Source organism: Polyodon spathula, chromosome 5 (assembly GCF_017654505.1).
Source record: "Polyodon spathula isolate WHYD16114869_AA chromosome 5, ASM1765450v1, whole genome shotgun sequence".
Classification (NCBI taxonomy): domain Eukaryota; kingdom Metazoa; phylum Chordata; class Actinopteri; order Acipenseriformes; family Polyodontidae; genus Polyodon; species Polyodon spathula.
In genome coordinates this window covers 33,681,833-33,705,526 of record NC_054538.1, presented here as the reverse complement: position 1 = coordinate 33,705,526, position 23,694 = coordinate 33,681,833, and the positions used below count along the sequence as shown (strand labels likewise).

Sequence of the window (23,694 nt, the reverse complement as noted above, 5' to 3'; positions counted from 1 at the left end):
AAAAAAAAATCCATAACTTTTAGCACCACAAAGCATGTCTGACAATAATTGTTTTCAAAAAATATTTAAGCCCTTGACAGTTGGTGTTAACAGTATTTTAAAAGGGCCAAACATTTTCACACTTCAGATTTGTTCTTGGATTTAAATACACTGGGTCTTCCAGGCTGTATCTCCCACATTTGAATACACTTCTAAAACAGCCTCTGTTGAACTGACAGCTAATACAGTAAGGCTACATGGAGGCTGGTGGACTTCAACTACATAACATTAGATTACATTTGCACCAGTCTCCAAGGACGCCATCTTATTCTTGTGCTTCTTCCTTGTTTCATAGAAGACAAATTGCTTCTTGGTACAAAGAACTTTAATACTGGAATACGTTAAAATCCAACACATACTTGCAGCAAATATAAGAGGACCAGTCGCACCCCTAGCTTTGGCTTTTTATAGCAGACAGTGTTAATCTTTTGTTGTAACCAAACACTTAAATAAAAACATTTGAAAGTAGTAAGGACAAGAGAGCCAAGGTTGTCGAATATACTTTCTCTCTGTGCTATAAATGTAATCTGTAGGATAACTGCTATACCCACAATTTTTTATCCCAAAGTATTTGCTTTAAAAGGGGGCTCTAGACCTGGTTCCTTGGCAAAACTAACAAACCTCAAAAACACCAGTTTAAATAAAGCCCTCTTGACATCATTTTAAAATAAAATAGTACCTGAAAAAAAAAAAAAAAAAAAAAAAAAAAAAAAAAAAAAAAAATTCTTAAAAGATTGTATGTCAGTCTGTTCTGTGCTTAGTTTAATTATGGCTGCTGGATGAATGAATGTTGTCCATTATAAACCCTTTTTCTGAGGAGCACTTAATTTTCTCATCCCTCTTATCCGTGACAACAGCTCTTTGATGAATTCCTGGGAAACAAACATAAAATAAGTTAGCTTTAAAAAGCAAAAGTAATAACTCAAATATATAGGAGGAAAAAAAAAACCCCAAAAAACACACACATTCTGGAGAGTCAAACAGTAAATGGTTTAGAAGAACTCCATCTGTATAACCCTCCCTTCCAAAACATACATTGAATCCAAACATAAACAGCACCACTCCTCCAAAGAACTTGGTGTTGCAAAAATGCTTTGCTTATAAAAAGAAACAAATCTAGAATGGAGTACAACTGAAGGGCCTTGGCAACCCATGAAAACCTACCCCCTTAGACACCCCATATCTTAGGTTTGACACCAAAAGGCATCAACTATGAGTCCCTAATCCAGAGTATCGTATCTCAGCGGGAGACACGATGAAAGACCCCTGCTGGTTTCTGGCCTGAACTAGCATGGAAATTAAAACATTGGTACCAACAGAATATATTATTTACAATACATATTTGAGGCAAGACATTACCTACTTAAAACTAACCAGTTTATGGGTATAGGATGTAGAATATTAAAAACATCCCTCTATACAGGAGGGAAAAACAAAACAGATACAGGACTACACTACAGGTATCCAAGGGGTTACAAAATGACTAGCAGGTTTCGTTCCAAGATCCTATAGGAAACCAAAAAGAATTTGAAGCAAAGCCCAAACTCTGCAATGGGCAATAGTCTAAAACTCTTCCCACCGTGCATGTGTTTCCTCAGTTTCAATTTTTTAAGTCAGCACTGCAGAGGTGAAGGACTGGATACTGAGATTGCATACCTAGACCAACGTTTTATAATAAAATTCCACGACAGTCAAAACCAAAAAGATGCAAAACAAATAAAATAATCCCTCGGTCTCCAGGGAAATGTTTATGCTTGTCTTTTCTAAAATAAACACTTCAAGCATTCTTGGGCTCCAATTTTTTTTTTTTTTTTTTTTTAAAAAAAAAAAGAAAAAAAAAAAAAAAAACAGCTGCCTGAAAACCAGCAGAAATAAATCTACTTAAGTAACCTTTTGTATTGGTTAATAAAATAAGTTTATATTGCTCTGCTCAGTAGGTGCTGCTTCCATCTGATAGGCTTTAAAAGGGTTCAACATATTTGGTTGTTTTTTGTAAATGTAAAAATATCTGTTTCCAAAAAGTAGTACTGATCTGCGTGTATGCATCTATCAATAGAAATGACCAAGTCTAGATTGGAAAGGAACAGTCCTAGTTTGGTACAGTATTCAGTTCTCCAGTCCAAATCTCTGAACAATGCTATCTAGACCAGCACATTGATATCTCACGACATCAAAAGGGCCTGTATGGCCATACTTTTGGTCAAATGCACTTTGACCTAATGCCATCTTTGCGCAAACTGGAGCCTATTAAAATACAGAGACCTTTATGGGTGAAGCCTAAACACTGCTATCAAACATATACTATATTGCTTTTTTATAGTAAGTATTCAGTAAAGCACTAATAATTTCCATATTATTGGTGTGTGCATGTGTGGTTCTATTGCAAATATGTACATTGCTGTGGGTAAAGCTGTACCTTGATGTAAAGATGAAAAATAAAAGGCAATAAACAAGCTTCACTGTAAACTGCAAATCTCTTCAAATTTGGGGGATATATTCAAAACTAGAACACTTGCATTTACCTGAAGGAGAATGCTGTGTAGTGTAATTCTTTGTTCAAAATGGGTACTGAAGAAACCAACTCTCAAACAGATCTGTACCAAAGCCTGTACTCTAAACCTGTTACCAAGCCTTTGTACCCTTCACACAGAAAAGGTCGGCCACTGTCTGCCAGATTGTCTATTTTCAGCCTGCAGCCTTGCAACAAAAGTAGAGTACAGCGATATACTGAAAGGCTGCTTAATGGAGAACTGAGGAATCAAAAGCTGACCAACATCAAACAGAAAAACCAAGCACCCAATACTGGAATGGTTCATGATGGGGCTGATTTATCCATCATTACATTTGTGTTTTTCTTGAAGCAGAGCTGGCCATCATGGTCCCCAATAGTGAAGCACAAACAGAAAAACAACCACACAGCAAATCGTCAACAATTAATAGTTCTAGAGTCATGGTCACTGCTATAGCACAAATAAGGAAAAAGTGCAATGTATAATAACATGGCCAAAATAAATTAAACTTTTTTGGTTTTAAAAAAGCTTGCAATTGACTATTATTTCCCATGAGACGTACAATTTAAAATCATTGTGTACTTTCCCAGGTGTGTGTTTATTGACTCACTGGTGGGTAAATATATATATGATGAAAAATGGCATTCTTTAAAAGAGCATTCCAACAGGATGTTTCCTTTTCTCATAGAACCACTCGGGTGACTGTATATTGTGAATGCCTTTTCAGACACCATATTGCATTGCATCCAGCTAACTGAATATTTAAACTAGGGCATCCAGGAGGGATTGTTAATAAGATGGGCTTAAATACTTAGTAGGCCTAGATCTAATTCTTTATCAAGACCTGTACCACCATTTACTGCCGTACCTCAGATCCTGTCACTGTGTGGGTGTGTGTGTGTGTGTATACAAATTTATATATATATATATATATATATATATATATATATATATATATATATATATATATATATATATATATATATATATATATAAATGAAAATTTCACCTTACAGTCAATGTGCCTTCTCATAGCGGTCATGCCCTAAGAGTCATGCCCTTGTTTCTTCTGACAACGTTACTTGTACAGTGTTGTGAATCTACTGTGCACTCGATCATAGACGCAGTCGAGTCTAGTCAATCATGTGATTCGGGGGATAGTGCAATTCCACAACAGCAGCAGTAATTTAGAAAATGTCAGCCGCATCAGCCGCGTGGCGTTACTTTTCATTTGCAGAAAAGAACTTGCATACAACAAAACACATTGCTGATGTGGAAACAATTTTTAATCAAACCTGCAGTTATGCATCTGAGTGCTCAAAATAAAATGAAAATCTGCAATTCAAATATTTAAGTAAATAACACTGTACCAATGTATTATAATTAACAGTAAACAAATGTTTTTATGGACAAAGGGGAGACATGCACAAATAGAAATGTGATGTGATACTGTTTTCCAAGGCTACTAGCAGTGGCAGACAAACAGGGCAAGCAGAGAACTTGTCTTTAGTTAAAAGCAAGTTAAATCAGAATTTCGCATCAGTATTAACTAGAATTTAATAAAATTAAAAAGTAATTTTGTGTGAATTGATGTATTGGTTATTTTAACACTTTTATTGCTATTCGATATATTTATATGTAGGTATCCTAAAGTATATCATTAACATTCAGGCACCACAAAATATTCAGAATCTTCAGTTTATTTTGTTTCTGTATACAGTTTACCTCACTTAATTCTTGAATTGTTCATATGGTATTAATCCAGCCATACATTCTAAAACAAAATAAAAGGGTTTGTAAGAACTTTTTTTTTTTTTGGAATTGGATCCATCAATTCCTAAATCAGGAATTGATTCTGGAATCTGCTCCAAAAATCTTGCAATAGGCCATCCCTAGGGTATTGCTGCAGACGAAGGCTCCCACAGCGTAGTTCACACAGGGTAATGCTGCATGTGCAACTCTTAATAGACATCATTGTTATATGCAACAGCCCGATCATATAAGGGTGAAAATGTAGGTACTAAAACAAAGTTTACCCGTAACCTAAGGTCCATGGGGTATTGGCCATAACTTTAAATACACAATTACCTAAACTTAAGGTTCGTGGGGTATTATGGTCATGTGATAGGGGTGTTCTGGGTGAATGAAGCACTATATAAATTACGAGCTGTGCAGCGCTACCCTGTGGGAGCCTTAGTTTTGCAACTATATACACTTGGCCAGCAAAGATCTTTCACTTTGGTGGGTTATGGATCCATCCACTTAGTTGCATATTTTCTGTATTCATTCAATGGGGCTTTGTCGTTGCACCATTTTATAGAATATGGTACGGACAATGTGCCATATACAAGCAACATATACACACAAACTAGATATTGTAAATACACAGCGAAGATTGTACATAAACAAGGTAGATGTTTTATCCAATAGATGGAGTCTACTGAAAATGTTAAATGTTTAAAAAAAAAACAAGGCTCTTAAAATAGATTAATGTTTTTCTCCTAACCCTCAATCTGCTCCTTCACCCTTGCGCCCACCAAAAAATGTACAAACCCCGCACAGTTGAACATAAAACACGCACTAGTCCTACGTCAGCATAAAAACCATTAGAACAACCACAGAGCAAAAAAGAAGTCAAACTAAACTCGCAGCTGTGATCTGTCATTAGTTGAAAACAAAGTCAACAAAAATGCAAATATAGTCTAGCTAAGTGCATGTGAAGTGACAATCAGTTATCAAATGTATTTGACAGAAATTAGAAGTCTGATAATTTTAATGGTCTTGTGTTTAATAAATCAGTTTTATTACAGTGCTCACTGGAACCAGATCCTTGATATTTGGATCCGGTTTGTCTGTTCCAAAGCAAGAACCAGGTACCCAGTTTGCATATCACTATACATCAGCAGCAAAATTAAAAAAAAAAAAAAAAAAAAAAAAAAAAGTAAAATGTATTTTTATTTTTCAAAATATATTCCAATGTTATTTTAAGGTGACTGTGAACAAGACAGTAATCAATCAAGTCACAGTATATCTGAACATGAATAAATCAAATTGTGTAACAAGATAAATCAAATTTGATTAATAACTTGATTTAGTTAATACTAAAACATATTAAAAGCGTTAAGTTAGTCACAAAACATTAAATAGGCATCAATTGGATTTTAATACATTTTATCAAGTACAAATATTAGTACGAAAATGTTTGGGGATGCTGTTTGTGCATTGTGGTGGTTTTTCTTTTTCCAAGCAGTTATTACATATGATGTAACTAACTAACATTAATATGGGTCAAATATATAAAAATATCTCTTTACACAGTACAGACCATTGTAAAATAGAGGCTGCGTTTATTGTATTTTGCCAGTATTGCGTGCACAGTTGTAATTTATCTATTAGAATACAGTGAATTAGCAGTACAGCTGTGGTCAAAAGTTGAAAATGACGAATAACTGACGGATAAATATTTTTACATGAAACAAAAAGCAGGTATACCCAGTCACCCTAATGTGTTCCATCAGAAAAATCAATTTCAAATCCCAAATTTTCAAGCAGGGAGAGCTGCACACCTATATATCTCTATATCTATACAAAACAATGTTAAATGTACTGGGCACACGAGCAACAGTGAAGTCTAGTATACTTTATCATCCAATGCTTTATTATCAGCTACCCACCCCCATCAGCAGAACCATTGGGGGGGGGGGGAGGACAGCCCTATATATAGAAAGATTAATTAGTTCGGGGAAGCCACGACTTTGGATACTTCAATGCTGAAATTGTTAATCTTTGGTACAGCTGTTCTTACGCACAGAGGTACTGTGAGCAAATACATTAGGCAGTGCAAGGTCAGGGGGATGAATTCCTTAACGTTTCACTGGAGGCCAGATGCTGCTTTCATGGTCTTTGTTAAAACCAAATACATTGGGACACATCTGGTAAAAGGATAGGACATTTACCTTTTGGTGCCTTCCCACAGTCTAGTACCTTTGTTACAGATGTCAGATGGAAGGAAGGCTGCACAACACACTCAGTTTAAAACAGACTAACACCCACCTTTTCAGGTATGCAAGATGAACATTACAAATAAATGTACACACCAGTGTCAGTAGACTCAATGCATAGACCAATTATAAAGAGACAAATTGCTACTCCAGACCTCAATTGTGTCATGCAAGTATTGCATGAATTTCCACTAAAAGCAGTAAATTACTCACAAGCACTGGATGCCAGTTAAACTAAATTAAAATAAGACTAAAAACTTAACAAGCATCCACACCCAATGTTTAGATTGGTAGGATAGCAAACATTTAATTGCATCTCTTATGGCAAAGGTAGTAATATTCAAATGTTAAGCGGGTGAGGAACAGATAAAAATGACACTCCAGGTATACTGGTATGAGCAAGCCCACCCACACTTTATGAACTCCAGACCATCTAGATATCCAATTTTAAATTACTGGCAAAGATGACTTACCTCTGTTGGTTTGTAACAGTCTACCAGCGATTCCTAAAAATGGGGAAGACGAGACAAAAATCACACACATTTATTATAAAATAAAAACAAAAATTGGTAAGTCTTACCTTAGTGATGTTGTACACATATTACAGTCGTTATTAATTCTTGGTAATGAAAGAACCACGCTGAACAAAGCAACTTTATGGAAATGATGTAAAATTTGTACCTGTTTTTCTTGTTGCAGGAGTCTGTTAGGGAAACAAAGCAATTGCTTGCAAAGACTGCTAGGAGAAGGTTCAAGAACTGCCTTTGAAAACTATACCAATAACTGTCTTGAGTCATAGATGTTGTGCAAGCAAAAGCATGAGACAACACTTAAGACATTTCTGTTACCGGTACTATTAACACACATTTTACTTTAAATCAAGTGTGATCCTTTTACAACCAAGAATCATAATAAACTTAATAGTAACCTAGATTTTATTTTTCCACACTACACTTGCATTCTTTTACAATACAGTCTTGTGCATAAAGGAACACTTTCTATTTATATAGGCATGAAATAGCAGGGAGGAAGTCAAATTTATAAGTCTAAAATGTGGAATATATTGTAGTATACTAGGCTTTAAAATGTCACCTGTAGTTTAATAGCCCTCTCATCTTCACTGGTTGCATCCAGAATATCATCAATGTCTATTTCTACTTCTGGCATTTCTTCATCCTAAAAAAAATAAAACAAAGTAGCAATAACTCAATTTAGTTTCTCTGGTTTCGAGCTCTGATTTTTTTTTTATAAAATATATATATATATATATATAATACTATATATATATTATATTATATATATATATATATATATATACACACACACACACACACACACACACACACACAAACTAAAACAGGATTTTTAGTGCATCTAGCTGCAACACCGATTCCCCAATAGGTGGCAATGTCAAAAGAAAGATTAACATATTTTGATGCCAATTTGCTGTGGAAGACCCATTTATAATAACAAAAAAAATGGTATACAAACCTTACAGAATCTTGAATTTAGAAACATTCACCTAATAAGATATACAATTAAAGTCTGATAATGTAGAGGCAAATATTTCCTCGAGAGATTACAAAAAGAGAGACACTGAAATACTTGCTGGAAGAGGGATTCTCTGTGGATTCTCTTAAAAGCAGGTTTGCATATCCCATAGTGGCAATATGGGTTGTTAGAAATCCAGTTGAATTAACAGCTCAAAGCAGAGCAATACACAGATTCAAAGCAATGGGAATAACATATTGCTGCATAACATTTCTGTAATGGACAGGGGTGGTATCAGCAGATTTGGGCTCAAAACACACCACAGCTGCAAGTTTGAAGTATTGCTGAATCCACAAGCGCAAACAAGGCAAGAACATTTTCAAGCACCAAGAAATTTCAGCTAAGATAGTCCTAAAAAGATCAATTTGTGTATGTAAAGAATGGTGTTCACCTGGCGTTCTGCACCCACTATCAAATTTTCACTTTGCCATCAATATAATTGTAATGGATTAATGAAATGATTTCAAATGAAGAAAAGTGCATGGAACTGGGTGGGATCTGGACACCAAGCAGGCGCAAACATTATAATGTGATGCAAGGATTTTGCCTTGCACTTAGGTAATTGTTAGCCCTCCAAAAACCATTGTACAAGAGAGTAATTAAGAGCTGTATTTAAAAAAGCACAGATCTGCAGAGATCTGTCATTCATTGTCTTCAGGGTGGCTGCTGTGGTACACTTCCCGATTCGGCGACACTTGGCTCTCGTTGAGAGGCAGGAACACGTTCGGAGGAGAAGGGCAAGATGAAGAAAACCTTGTATATTCAATCTCAGGGTCACTTTGTTTGGGATGCGAGAGGATGCGGTGCTAAAGTGTTATTGTCTTACTCTGCAGATCATCCTAGACCCAATAGCTGAATAGAGAATTGAGCTAGACCCCAGCACCAATCTAGGGGCTACTATCCCTGCACATGTGAAAGTGCTGTGTTCTCTGCACTACTTAGCCTCTAGTTCCTTTCAGACCACAGTTAATGTCTGGAGGGATAACCCAATCCATCTTTTGCCGAGAGCTCTGCAAATTACTGGATGTCATGCTAAAAAGGGCAGGACAATACATATCATTTCCTAAGGATACTAGAATAACTGATGTTGGTTGAGGTTTTTCCAAACAACTTGGTTTCGTGCTGAGTGACCTCAGCTGTAAGGATTCTCTGAACTTTTTAAATAATTCGCCAATACGACTTTACTGCCCCTTCCTGACACTTTTTGGTTTGTATTTTCGTGCTCCACAAGTGCCATATAACTACTGCTCTCTGTATTCCTAATTATACAAATGTGCCCACTAAAATAGATTGACGCAATTAGAGACCCTCATTAAAAAAAAATCACCCTCATTTGTGCGTGTTGAGTAATTTGCATTGCTCTTACACTTACACAGGGTGCAGTGCAATTTGCCTGACTGCTATGCAATTTGAACTTTGCATCTGCAATTTGCACTGCACCTATACCTTACAACTACCCCTATAGAATATTTGCATAAAAAGTACAACTATTATTGTGCTACTTTACAAAGCTATACTAAATGCATAAACTTCAAGTTTATTTTTCAAATTAAGCCTACTAAGGATCACAACAGCAACACACCAGAACAAAATGCTTAAACTCGGTTCTCTAGGGGTGGGTTTGACCTCTCAATGACCCCAATACAATACACCTGGCAATAGATCCAGAAACCTAATCCATCTTATTTCTACTGAATATGCAAGTAGACATATGTCGGAGGCTTTCATTTGGAGCTCTGTTAAGCATTAACTTCAGTAATGACAGAAGCATCGTAATTCACTGGAACCACGATCCATATGTTTTTCAAATGCAATTTCTAAACTTAGACTTTAATGGAAGCACAAACAAATCAAATTTAAAATGCACACACACAGCCTTAATAGCATCAATTGTATTAATTATAACTTCACATAATTTGTAACTAAACAGAAAATGTAGGCCATTTTACACCAAATTGAACACTTACTTGAAGATGAAAACAAAAAGTACTTAAGAATCAGGGGTGACCAAGGAAAACCCCACCTTAAAAATGAATGTTGTTGCATTGCACTAGCAAGCCATATTACAATACCAAGTGAAGGGAGCAGGACTGGGTGTGTTACATTTGCTGCGTCACACAATCTTTAGGTCCAAGTTGCAATTCCATGAAAAACAGCATACATATACATTATGAAGAGAGACACAGTCAGGCCACATCAAAGTGTATTAATTATCTGATAAACCTCTGGTATTTTGGTTGTTGAAATTGTCAGAATATACAGTATCTTATATCCATGCTTTGCAAAAAAATGGGAGCATGCCATATTCTTATTCCTCAGCATAGCCAATGGGCCATAAGCATATCATTACCCATATGGTATCTGAAACATGCCCAATTCAGGTCAACTGAATAATGGACAAACAACATGCAATAATCAACTGTTGTTTTTCTCCCCGACAGGATTCTCCCAACACTCTAGAATGCATGATACACATATTGAAAACAAAATGGTCATTAAAATCTAATTTTCAACACATGATTGTGCAGTCAGGGGGTGTGACGAGGGTGCAAACAGAGCACTTTGCTTGCCTGACAGAGTCAAGTGAGATCCCAGAGTCCAGCAGAATCCACATAAAAAAGGGAACAGGGGAGGAGAGTGGAGCTGGTGAACAGAAATGCTTTTCAACTTCCAATATTCAGCAATCCTCATGCATGGGAGAACCAGTTCTCTATCAGTGTACATCGAGTTTCCTCCATGTTATTACACAAGGAAGTTATATGTAAACCTCCAACAAGGTATTTATTAACTGTACTGCAAAAAACTGTGCTTTTTCTATCAGAACACTGTAGTAATTGAACCCAGGAGTCATTCACACACTTAAATATTGATTGTGCAAATGTAATTGAGCTATAGAGCACTCTTCCCCAGTTACCCAAATCATATCAGTGGCACACTATGCATGCATATAAAAAACACCCACTTGTTTCTTTATGCACAGACATCCAATTCCATGGTCTAATCCCCATGGTTGGTGTTGAAGATAGTTAGTGGGCTTATCAAATTATTCCTCCCAACTAAGGATACTAAACCTGTATTAATACTTTTAATTAAAACAATCTGTTCTGAGCTACTGCAAACAATTTTCAAAATTAACAAGTAACAATACAAGGAAATTTAAAAATTCCACCAAATCAAATAACTCCAACACATTTTGGAGACCGAGGCAATAATACAAGTAAGCACAAAATCGTTCTGGTATTGGCTTGCATGAAAAAAAAAAAAAAGACATTTAAAACATGGCTGCCATTTATTAAAATTCTCTATACTTTCCCCCATTGGTTTATACAGGGCATGGCCACACTGGAGATTTGAATGTTCCGTTGTGAAGTGCCTTGGCAACCTCATTTGCACAGGAATATTTTAACCCTACCTGCTCCAGGAGCCTCCAAGCAAAGACTAATCAAGTCAGCTCAACAAAAAATAGTCAACCCTGTTAAATCCGTGAATCCCATGCTAAAACAATAACAAATACTCATTTTAACTGCATTTTCCTCAAAAGGAAATTCAAATAAAACAAAAAACAAAGTAAACCCTGTTTTACACAGTGGAAGTTCAGAACTATCGTCTGGATTGGTGCACAACAAAGCAGCAAACTAAAGCTACAAGACCCTCCCTTTTTTGATGTAAAACGCGTATGTAGAAGCTCCTGGAAATGCAGACGTTGCCAGAACAATTTTCTAAAAGACTAATTAACCCGAATTCTGATCATGGCCTGTTGATCACAAGACTACCACGAGTCGGCTCAACTTCACCCATTTAGAAAAGTGGTCTTAAAATACACAGGTATAAATCTAAATTGTTTTGAAAAAAAAACACCAATTACAACAGTATATATACACAGTAGATGCACATTTTACTCACTCTGGTTGTGTGTTTGGCAAGTGGAGAACGGGTGTGGAGGAGGTAAAAACTGTTTAAAAAGAAAGTAAACAATTGCTACTACGTGCTGGAGAACCAGCACAGTACTTGTTTGTGTCTGTTCGCCCACTCGTTTATATGTCTTTATTGTCTGTTCATTTTGGCTATTGCGCAATTTTATTTTACAAAGTGTTTGTTCAAATCTTTTGTTTTGCTGCGTTTAATAAACTGAGCAGCAGCGCGCTTTCATTCGTCATTTCACTCGCAGTGCTGCGCGTTCATTTCTGGTCTGATGTCACCACTAAAGCCAGCTTGTCCCAGAATTAGTCTCATTTTAAAATAAATTCACACAAAAACCTAATGCATTCATTTATAGGACCAAAAGATGTATTGTACACCTGTTTTACAGTGTACATTTCAAGTACAGCCTATACAAGCTTAAATTTCTCAGTACATCTATGAAGGCAATTATGGCCAGTAGTCGTGTACAAAATTATTCAAATGGAGCAAAAACTGAGTGTATAAAAGATGTATTTGAAACTGTGGAGGATGGCCGAAAGGATTCCCACAGCAATTCTGCAACTAAATGAAATACCACTTGTAAGCAGATTTTTTTTTTTTTTTTTTTGTATTTCTCTTTATTGTACACATACATCTGTGGCAGGGCAAAAGCCCTACCTGTAAATAGTGTGTGGGTGTTGAGAATATAGGGTTGGCAGGGAGGGGGTTAAAATCCCAGCCATAAAACATGCTAGAATGTTGCTGGAGTCTTAAATTGATTGACCAATAGTTAATTAGGCTCCAGCCACATGGTTTATAAGGAAAAAAAATCCTTGTAGGATGTGGCGAGTTGGTTGTTCCTGTAAATATTAGAAAATGGTCAGTGAAGGTGAATGCCTAGCCTAAACAGCAAAATTGTTTGTTTACCCTTTTATTTTGGCCCTTGTGTCTGTTTTAAAATTGCGTTTTGTCCATTAAAAGTGCACAACAGCACTTAAACTACAGCTATTCCTGACAGAGTCTCTTTCCTACCTCAAAGGAATAATTTGCAAAGTATTCAGCACTGTACATTCATTCGATATGAGCTGCCAGCCTCCTACCTTGCATGGACAACACTCAGACTGCTCCTGATCAAATCAATAGGTTTTGCAGCAGCCTCATTGCAACGCATTCTACCTCTCTCCCGAAAGCAGCGGTTGGCACTAGTATCCGCAATACCAGCACCTAGTATTCCTGCGAGATCCCCTGTCTTCAACCTTCAATCTGCTAGAAATGATATATCCGCTGCCCTAGCTCCATCAACAAACAAGATCATCCTACTCTACAGGCTGGTCGTCTTTCTCCTCCTTCTGCACAAAACAAATTCAGCCAGTTCCATTTAATCAAGACTGAATCCTAGCCTTTATCGTCCATACACGAGACATTCTACACCTTCTTGCTTCCACAATCAAATCTTACGTCTCTGGAATTTAGTTCCATTACCGTCTCATGTCAGTGTCCTCTCCGATTCTTCTGGCCATTCCAGGAATTCACCTGATGCTCCGTGGCATATCTAAGAACTTACTTACCCATCTCAACTACCTACATTTTCAGATATTCTACCATCGCTCAATCTTGCAAAAAGGCTGTTTCAACCCCTTTGACGATCTCCTCATGGAAGTCATGTGCTTAAAGTCCCATCCCTTTCCAGCTTCCCTTCTCTCTGCATCCATTCCAATGACATCTCCTTAGTTTCAGATTCTCATTTCCTAATTATACTCTGCGTCTCAAAAACAGATCAACTTCATCAGGGTCAATTTATACAGCTGTCAAAGATTAATTCTCCATTATGTCCCTACACCTCCATGTCCAGATACATCTACAGAAAGAAGCTTTTCCTCAAGATGGATCCACTGTTCACCAGCTCCTTCTGTGCACTAGTTACAAAACATTGGTTCTCAACTCACCTTGTCTCTCATCTCCAAAGCAGGCCTTTCTCCTCGGTTCTACACTCCTCACTCCTTTAGAATTGGAGCAGCCATTGCAGCAGCAAAAGCAATCAATCAGCATCTAATAAGAGCCTGTCACATAGTACGTATGTGCTCAATGAGCTACTTATGTAAAACAGACTGTTGTATTTTTATTGTGCATCTGCATGCATTATATATATTTTATTTTTAAATGTCTCAATCCTAAAAGTCTAGGTGATGTAAAACTTTTGTCCACCTCTCTACATGTGATACTTCCAAGTCAAACTGTATCCAGATCCAAGCGAAACAAAAACAGTGTAAAGTAGTTAATGCAACTACGGCAAATTGACATGAATATTTGTATAAATATGTACATTTGCTAGACATGAGTCAGCAAGGGTAAGACAGTTCACTTTAGTTTATGCAATAGACATTTCTTAATTTCTTCAATATTAGCATGTTTCCTTGTGGACAGCTGATATTTTATGTTCACACTTTTCACCAAACATTAACAGCAGACAGCGTGTTTAGACGTTCCCTGTACATGGGTGTCTGAAAAGTAGAGGTCGCTTAATTGTGAGGAATTGAGTGTTACACACAAGACATACAGAATGATACATATAAAATATTCAAAGTGCAATGGCCAGGTAGTTTAAAAATAGCAGCAACAATAAACTAACCTAAATTCTCCAAAAAGAATAAGTCAAAGCTGATGACAGCCTTGTAATGCTTTTAGCCTATACCTCCCTCTGACCATTTGACAGCCAAGACAGTGCAGACTGTCAAGAGGTTTTGAATAACTTACCAATCAAAACAGGAGAGACCAACAGTATTTATCGACTACAGAACTTGCATGCATATATGTTTGAAAATCTGACTATGGTTCCCTGGGTGCAGCCTAGAGAAGCGCGCCAGTCATCTATATAAAAAGGTCACAGGGACAGCAAGTTTAACTAGTTATTCAAGTACTCTCTCAAAATAGGAATCAATGTGCCTTGCAAATCAGCTGTCACATTAGGATGTCATATTGTGCCCTAGTTACTATGTGCACTGCATATTTATACAATACACAACAGTGATGATAGAAAAATCATATTATATAAAAGGCACTCAGTGTTTGAGACTTGATGTGCAGCCCTATGATGATTGGGAAGCCATATTCCTGATACACAGATTCAGCACTGGGGAGGTCTGGGATAGAGGAAAAAACAAAAACAAACACATTCTTGTTCTCCAATTCATTAATGAGAATTATAGTGATGTATTTCTTACAAATCAGTATACCAATTCTAATAAGAGTAGGTTTATGAATAAGTAAAAGGGTGGTTCAACAAGGATACAGTAGTATACACTATTTGTAGATGTTCCTGTTTTGTCAAACTCCATGCCTCAAGCAGTCATAGAAATTGTTAAAACACCGATCTAGTAATTGGTTATGTTTAAAATGTCCCTTTAAAAAGGACATTGCCAAGGCATTAAATCTGAATTCGGTTTTGAGGGTTCCTGAAAAGGAATATAGCAGGAAATACAAGTAGTACAGTACTTGCAACCTTACTGGTCAACAAAGTCACATGACCAAAAATAGTTTGTGCCATTTACCATAGACTTGCAATTAGTCAAATAACTATTTCCCTCTGACATAACAGGTTTAATAAAAATAATTTCCCTTGGGTTGAAAAAGTGACCTCCTGTGAGCTATTAAGACCAGTGTAGGGTTTTCAACCCCTGGGGCTACACTTTCCTATATAAACCTCAACTCCAATCTGTATAATGCAGTTTGTATAAATTTTGTTTAAAATGGACAAACAGACGAATACATTAAATGCCAACAATTTCAGACAGTTTTCTTAAGCAGAATCTCTACAGTCAAAGTGTAAAGGTCCCAATGATGGAAACTGGCTGCCACAGCTCTACAATTTGATGCATTGGGAAAACATGCATTTTAAGAGCCAGTACTCTTAGCACTAATACTGTGTGAAATCGGTACAACAGCCACATCGCTTTAATGTAAACCATTTTCCCAAAATTTCAAAACTTTACATTGAAATTTTGGGAAAATGAAAGGCAGAAAAATACTGTACTGAATTTAGGGAGGATGGATCACAAATATTTAAAAGCTATGGGTTCAAAATGTTGATTCAACTGGTGCCCAAGCAGTTAATCAGCAACTATGACTCATTAAAAGTAGAGGCTCCGGAGGACAGATTGAAAACAAGTGGAGCGGCTAAACACTCCAACCCACTCCTGAACAGTGCAGCCTGATGTTTATTACATACAAATCACAGATCTCAAAGTGAGTCACCTAATCAGCTACCAATTGAAAATGCTGACGCAGTTTGATTTTGTTCTCTGTGGATAGATAACAGATGCATTTAACCATAATTTCCCATTTGGTTGAAAAACTAGTTCAGTGATTACTGTGCGACTTTTCTGCCCTTCATTAAATTCCAAGTGTCAGTTTGTGGAATCATACAATACAAAATATCATAAAACATGGCAGCCATATTAGTTTAAAAAGGCAGGGTGTCAAGAATTCACTCACTGTAGGACAGTTAACAGATTCAATTAACCATTCTGACAAACTACAGTGGTAAAAAGAATAACCCTCATAGTGTTTGCATCATTAACCCAAGACTTGCAGAAACAGTGTGTTCATATCTTTTCTGAATAAAGCTAAAACTTCCATTAACAGGAAATTTAAAGTGTAATTTATATTGCTCCAGACTATAAACATATTACTGCACCAAAATAAATAAATAAATAAATAAATAAATAAATAAATACACCAGAAAGTGTGAAATAGCTTGGCTATCTTTGTTGCATCCAAGGGACTTCATCAATATGCATAAATATTGCTTAATCAGAATCTCAGAGAGGGGCAATACCATAGGAAGACAAGCCGTTTCCTTTGCTCATTTGTTATCTTGGCACTTTGATCTGCAAATGAATTCCATCCGTACCAAGCAAAGCAAAGACTGATTGCGTTATGATGGACAGCTAAAATACACAATCTGTTAAAAAGAGGGCACCATTTGTATTATCATGGAAAATGGTAAGGCTCACCATTGCAACAGTAAACTCCATTAACTGTTGCAAATTGACACTTATTTGTATAAATACTGTAATTATGCAGCAGCCCCTTTAAGACGGTTTATGCATTTCAGCTCCACTCTCTTGAATGACTCTATGCAGTCTGGCATGGTCAAGCTAGTTCAGAATTCACTACAATGTGTAAGGTCACTTTATAGAAGTGATAAACAGCAAGGGTAAGGCCCTTCACTTTGTTTATTCACCATGTTCTATTTTTTTAGAACCCCCCCCCCACCATCCATGTTTCTTTTTGGATGACAAAGAAATGTTATGTTAAACAGCCAAACATTAAGCGTAGACAACATGTTTAGTCTGCACCTGGGTGACTGAAAAGTAGTAAGAAATACTAAAAGAAACAAAAATTCAAGGTCAACAATTTTGACTAGAAGTCTTTTTCACTGAAGATATTGAAAGATAGGGGGACATAAAAAAAGACTTCCAGTCAAAGTTTGTCAATTTTTTTTTTTATTATTGTTTCTGAAATTGAGCAACATTAAGTATTTAACAGTTATATATGAAGCATGGGGTTGAACTATGTCTCTAAAATCAGTAGGACTGCAAAGGCCAATGTTTTGTTCCTGATGTGTTCCTAGCCAAGATCGGAAACTTAGTGCGACCAAGATTCAAAACTAGCAAGCTCATGAAAGCTTGACTTATTCTATACTCCATGTGGTTGTGACTTTACAAGGCGAGCTACAGAGGACCTCCTATTCTGGCTATTTTTCAAGGCCCAACTAATGTCTTTAACAGCAGTGGAATGACACACTTGCACAACACATGCCATATCGTCCAATTTATATTAAAATAAATAAAAGGGGTCTATGGTAATCCCCCCTCCCCATTTAAAAAAAAGTTTGTTTTAACTAACCTGAATAGACATCTGCCAAATGCATTGCCACATTGACCATACCGCAACCTTAACATTGTTCCTTTGCAAAAAAGTAGATCACTTGCCTCTGAAATGGTGTTTCATTACTACTGATTTGTTTCATTAAAATTACTTGTCTCCATGTAACTGACAAATAGATGCTCAAATGATTGACAAGTTTCCTATAAAGCAAAGAACCATTATTAGATCACTTAGTTAGTTATCGGGAAGTTGACATCCCATCACCATCAGTACTCTTTAGAAAGTTAGTCTGCTCCTTATAAAACAAAGGCAGCTTAATGGCACCAATGTAAAATAGTACTGCTATAATAATAATAATGAAGGAAAACTCAAGGATAGGACAAACAGGGGTAATACAAATAAAAATAAAAAAGCAGTTTGAGCACAGGGTAAATATGCAAAAACACAATGATCCATAATTTCACTCAAACTAGACAAGTTCGCTCAGTTTCTAAAAAAAGTAGTTTATCAAAAAATTTAAAAAACAGCTTTTTCAAAATTGAAATACTGAACAGCATCATTTACAGAATTCTCCATAAGACAGGTCAACAAAAGCTTCCATGTCCCTTCTTGTTCAGTCGAAATCCAGACAACCAGTATTCATTTATCCACACATAACCTTCTAAAATCTGCTATCTCTGGAGAACAATCCATCTTCAGATCAAAATTTATAGCCCATTACAGATCATGTACTGTTACTGCCAAAGAGGAAGTCCTCTTCCTTTGTCGATTGCTTCAGCCTGGTATTTTCCCCGGGCAGTTGCTGTCTATCAAAGTGTTTTGTTATGGTGGTCCACTATGAAAGGCGCTATATAAAATAAAGATGATTTAAAAGATTGATTGGTCTTTAGTGCAGGCAGTTATACATGCGCATCTAAATGCCGCTACACACCAGATGTGATACGACAGGACAAAATTCATAGAAACTATACTTTTGAGAAGTATCTCTCACAACAAGAGACGTGAGGGTGACAAAGTAAATAGGATTGAGTCCTAGTTTTGGAGATTTGTCGCGCGACAACTAGGGAACTGAGAATCAGAGAACAGTCTCAATGGTTGAAGCAGTATCCAAATGACAGAGGAAAAAAAAAAACACTTGCCATAGAAAAATATATCAAACCAGTATATCCCTGATGAGCTTCAACTACACCTTCCACCATTAACAGCTGTCTCAACTCGCTGTTACCAGCAATGAACAAGCAATTAAAATACACCATTATGTCTGTCATAGCACAATGATGTGTGTTTTGATTTGATGTCACTCGTGCCACCATATCTTTCTTAAATTTTAAAAAAAAGATGCACCAGCTTTTTACGTTAGAAGGTGACCAAGTGCAATCCCCAGCCTGGTCCCCTCCTGGCATTAACTGCTGTATCTGAAACAGATATAGAGACTGACCTTAAAAATCACTCCAAGCAGATTCAGCAGTAACTTAACACAGCACAAAAACTCTAAACTGAGTTGTTGCTTTGCATTTGTTTGTACCAGGTTGCTCGAGTGACAGATGTTACCCTTTACAGGGCAACGCATTGATCACAGAACTTGCAGCCACGTGTAATTACAATATGTTATGAAGGATAAGAGTCTTGCATCCAATGCCCTTTGTATCTGACTTAAAACAACCTCAACTCATTGTTGCATTTAATGTATTTGTATGAAGACCATATGGTAAGCTACTGTATCAAGGGATGTAAACACAGGGGATATGGGACATGGCAAGTGGAACATGTTTGGCACATACAGCAGAACCATGGGGGGGGGGGGGGGGGGGGGGGGGGGGGGTGTTTCGAGAGATTAGACCATATCATGTCAAGAATACAAAAAGGAGCTATTGATGCCTCTCCTGGAAATCACTATTTCGTGAGTCTGACCTCGGAGCTTTTACGCCTTTTTACAAAAACCTGAAAAAAAAAAAAAAAAAAAAAAAAAAAAACACATTGCTACAGCTGTGTCTAGCCATGCATTTTTAAATGTAAAACCATGTTCTACGCATACACATGTATTTCGGTAGGGCGCCCATTCTCCACAAATGATACTGGAAGTTCACTAAACTGGAGTAGCAGTTGCTTGAAACCATAATGTTTGCTTTCATCTAGACTGATGGGACCTACCAGCTGAACCGGACTAGGGCTGGGAATTTTAAACGATAAAAAAAGTATAAACTCTAGGACGTTGAACAACATGCTCAACGTATATTCGGTACGTGACAAAACGCATCGTATTCACTCTAGTAAAGCATCCTATATATAAGCGTATCCTACTGCTTTAGTGCTATATTAAGAGCGGATATTTTGAAAAAAGTAAGCGGTTTGGCAATTACCTCCAAGTACTTTTTCTAATTGGTACAACAGAAAGATTAACACTGGGGCGGGTTATTTAAAACCGATGTGGGCTTCATTGGTGCATGGTGTTCATGTTGCAGTGGGCGTGGTGTGGGTCAGTCCACAAGGGGTAAGAAAAGCGTTTTTTTTTCTGACGTTTGTTATATAAAAGAAAAGAACGAGTCAAAACTAAATTTGGGATTATTTTGAGAAACCAGAAGAGAACTGTGGCATGCTAATAATTATGCAAAACAAATTTGCGGTAGGGGCCTACTACAAACACACAAGTTCAATGCATCAACATTTGAAATGAAAACATTCAGAATTAGTATGGATGGAGGTACTGAACGCAGTAAAAATCAAACATCAATAATAAACACAGTACAACAGATGGCTACTTTGAATACGTGCAACACGATTTTGAAAAGGAAGGTCCCGTATGTTGTGTATGTAGACATGGTTTACGAAAAGCACATCCCTAAACCGGGCCTGTACTTCTGTGCCTGCATCGTTAAAACTGGGCCGCTAATCACATATTCACTGTACGCTGGATTTTCAGTAGAAATTGTGTATTTAATAAAAAAAAGTAAGTCTGCATTTAAACCCTAAAGCAAAAACTGCTGAAAGTTCAAGTCATCAATGCAATTCCCTACAGTACTTCCTTTTGTTGCCCTATCTCCGCTTTGTAGCGTTTCCTCACCCATCCCTCAAAATATCTGAAAAACCATCCCTGTCAGTCAGTCTTAAGTGTTATGAAGTCATCCACCAATATTGTCCTTGGTTTCCATCAGTGAGATTAATTGTCTATATACTACAAATCTCCAATGATTTAACCATGGCAATTCTAATATATAGTAGAAGCACCACTTAAGTGTCACTTTAAGAAAGATTTCTTTAAAAAGGGAGACGGCTTGTTTTAAACACTACATTTTAGCTTAGTGTCGGAATTGTCCATGGATCAAATGAGACTCTCAAGGTTGCTCACAGTCTATCCTATTTCAGTCAGTCACCACTATGATCCAAACCACCAAGTTCACCTTTCTCTGCAAATATAAAATGGAAATATTTACAAACTTACAGTAACTTTTCTGTATACTGTATGGCTAGTTTAAGGATCGATTTATTCAAATAAATTGTGTCATCATGTTTTTTCCTGATACCGCTCAATTCTAAGCGGTTGTGTTTAGATTGAGTATTTGATGTTAATGCAGTAAAAACTTACTTTACATACATTTATAGAAAAAATAAACAATTCACCATTTTACATAGACTGCATTTTACATACACTCTGAATACGGTACAGAACAAACACCTTGGAGAACAATACTGAAGCATTGCAACTTAATGGCTGTGCCTTATTAACTAAAACTGCACCTTAAAACGCTGCAAATTAAAATGTAATCTTTTTGTTTCAGTAAAAATACCGTTTTATCACAACCAAGTTTAAGGAGGTAACTAAGTATGCATTTATCCACCAGGATTCCACTTGATTAACCAGTGAAACCGATATTAAATAAATAAATAAATAAATAAATAAATACCTACCTACCTCCAAAATGGTAAACAACATTGATTGAAAATATAACAAAATGTATCACTTTGCACTAAAACACGGGTTTGTTACAAAAATCCAGGCGGTACACCTGGTATGTTTAGTATCATATTGACATCTTCCAGCAGTGCCAGACCGCTTTTCATTAACATTTGCATAAATCTATAAGGTCATTTACATTATTTTACATGCTACAGCTGTTCACAAATACATGACGAATGACATAGAAACGCACACAAAACAACACTGCGTGTAAATAAATGAAGCTCTTTCAAACTGATAGAAACAGTTTTACCTCGCAATCGTATAACTCGCTCAGCTGCTCAATGATCCACTCCTCTAAGATCAACCGTTTTCTCAGCTCCTTTCTGTCGTATTTCACCGTCACTTTTCCGTTTTTTTTCTGGACCGAATCATCCTTGGTTGCTGGTCCGGTTCCCACACGGCCTCCAGTGGGGGCTGCTTGGAAAAATACCCTTGCAGCAGGAGGGGGTAGCTGGGTGCTAGTTTCTGCTCCGCTGGCTGACATTGTACAAACCGCACTGCACTGAAACACAGAGGCTGTGAAAATGATCACAATTTAAACACCTGCTATTTAAAGAACTTCACTGCCTTGCTGCTGGGTCATCAAGAGGGAGGTGCTTTGGTCCAAACCCTCTTCTTTAACGCTTTCACCGCTGAAGGATGTCTTCCCCAGGCAAGGAGAATCCGTGTAAAATGTTTCGAAATATATTTTATTTTTAAAAATGTACCGTATATATTAATATACAGTATGTAAAACTTTTTGTTTGTTTGTTAAGAAAAGTAAAACTCTCCTGGGTTTCGTTTGTTAGCCTACTAAGGAAACCTAGGTGTTCAGTTATATACCTTGCAATGCTATCTATACATGACTTAGACACATGCTTACAAATATTTAACCAAAAAAAAAACAATAGGAAAAAAAAGGTTAATTAATGCATTTTTTATTATTAATTAATCCATCAATTAATTCAAACTAAATACCCCGATGAGCATGGACTGGTCCAGATTAGGGCAGAAACACCTGCCATAGTTAACAAACACTTCTGTGTGAATGGGGTAAGGACTAGGGCAGCAGTGAGGAGTAGTGGTTGTGGCTCTGGTCTCTTGACTGGAGGGGCTTGGGTTCAATCCCAGGTGGGGGACAGTGGTGCTGTACCCTTGAGCAGTGTACTTTACCTAGATAGCTCTAGCAAAAAAAACAACTGTATGGGTAACTGTGTCAACATAATGTGAAATCTTATAACAATTGTAAGCTGCCCTGCTAAAAAAAATTATATTACATTTAAAGTAAATATACAAATACCATTGTAGTAATTAAGTAATTTAACAGTTTAGTATAATTCAATTTTTTACTTCTATATCATAAAACTTACAACTAAGTTGAGAAGTAAATCTAGGGTAGGGTGAGGAAGATGTCCACCTCATTATTGCTCAAGCACACATTCAGAGATTGACAAGTCATCAGTTTCTATGCACTGGAGCAGAACTGCATCACAACATAAAGTATTATGCTTTACAACAATGGAAGGTAGCGCTTTTATGCAATACATATCAATGCCACCATTAGCATAACACATGACACAGAATTAAATCATGTGAGGGTTAGCCCATTTACACAGAAGTGTTTACTAACTATTGCAGCTATAAAGTATAAAGTAGCTAAGTCCAAGAAAGTGGAGTAGCATCTCTGTAATGTACTAATAATATACTGTTTCAAGTGGGTGTTTGTGAAATGTTGCATGACCATATCATTACATGTCAGTCTTGGGTATGCAGGCAGAAGGTCAGATAAACAATGAATTATGTTTTGTTGTATCTGGATATTGTTTGAGGACATGAGACATCCTACTATCATGGGAGTGCTTGAGAA

The 23,694-nt window shown here is 36.8% G+C and overlaps 1 protein-coding gene across 2 annotated transcripts; it reads right to left on the bottom strand.

Annotated features, from left to right (window-relative positions):
- Window positions 1-730: 730 nt before the first annotated feature.
- Window positions 731-22,388, bottom strand: LOC121315874 (protein phosphatase 1 regulatory subunit 14C-like). Of its 2 annotated transcripts, XM_041250427.1 has the most exons (5): window positions 22,099-22,388; window positions 7,643-7,726; window positions 7,232-7,253; window positions 7,024-7,056; window positions 731-911 (listed from the first exon to the last, which is right to left on the bottom strand). In XM_041250427.1, the coding sequence occupies exons 1-5, from the start codon at window positions 22,330-22,332 to the stop codon at window positions 802-804; spliced, it is 483 nt and encodes a 160-aa protein (XP_041106361.1). In that variant the 5' UTR covers window positions 22,333-22,388; the 3' UTR covers window positions 731-801. The 2 variants fall into 2 exon arrangements, with proteins under 2 accessions (XP_041106361.1, XP_041106362.1); XM_041250428.1 differs by lacking the exon at window positions 7,232-7,253 and having other exon boundaries at window positions 749-911; window positions 22,099-22,384.
- Window positions 22,389-23,694: the final 1,306 nt, after the last annotated feature.

Coding starts and splice junctions, on each gene's coding strand:
- LOC121315874 (XM_041250427.1), bottom strand. CDS start 22,332: ATGTCAGCCAGCGGAGCAGAAACTAGCACCCAGCTACCCCCTCCTGCT. Junction 7,254..7,642: donor AGAGGGCTATTAAACTACAG/GTGACATTTTAA, acceptor TTTCCCTAACAG/ACTCCTGCAACAAGAAAAAC. Junction 7,057..7,231: donor TCCTGCAACAAGAAAAACAG/GTACAAATTTTA, acceptor CCCCATTTTTAG/GAATCGCTGGTAGACTGTTA.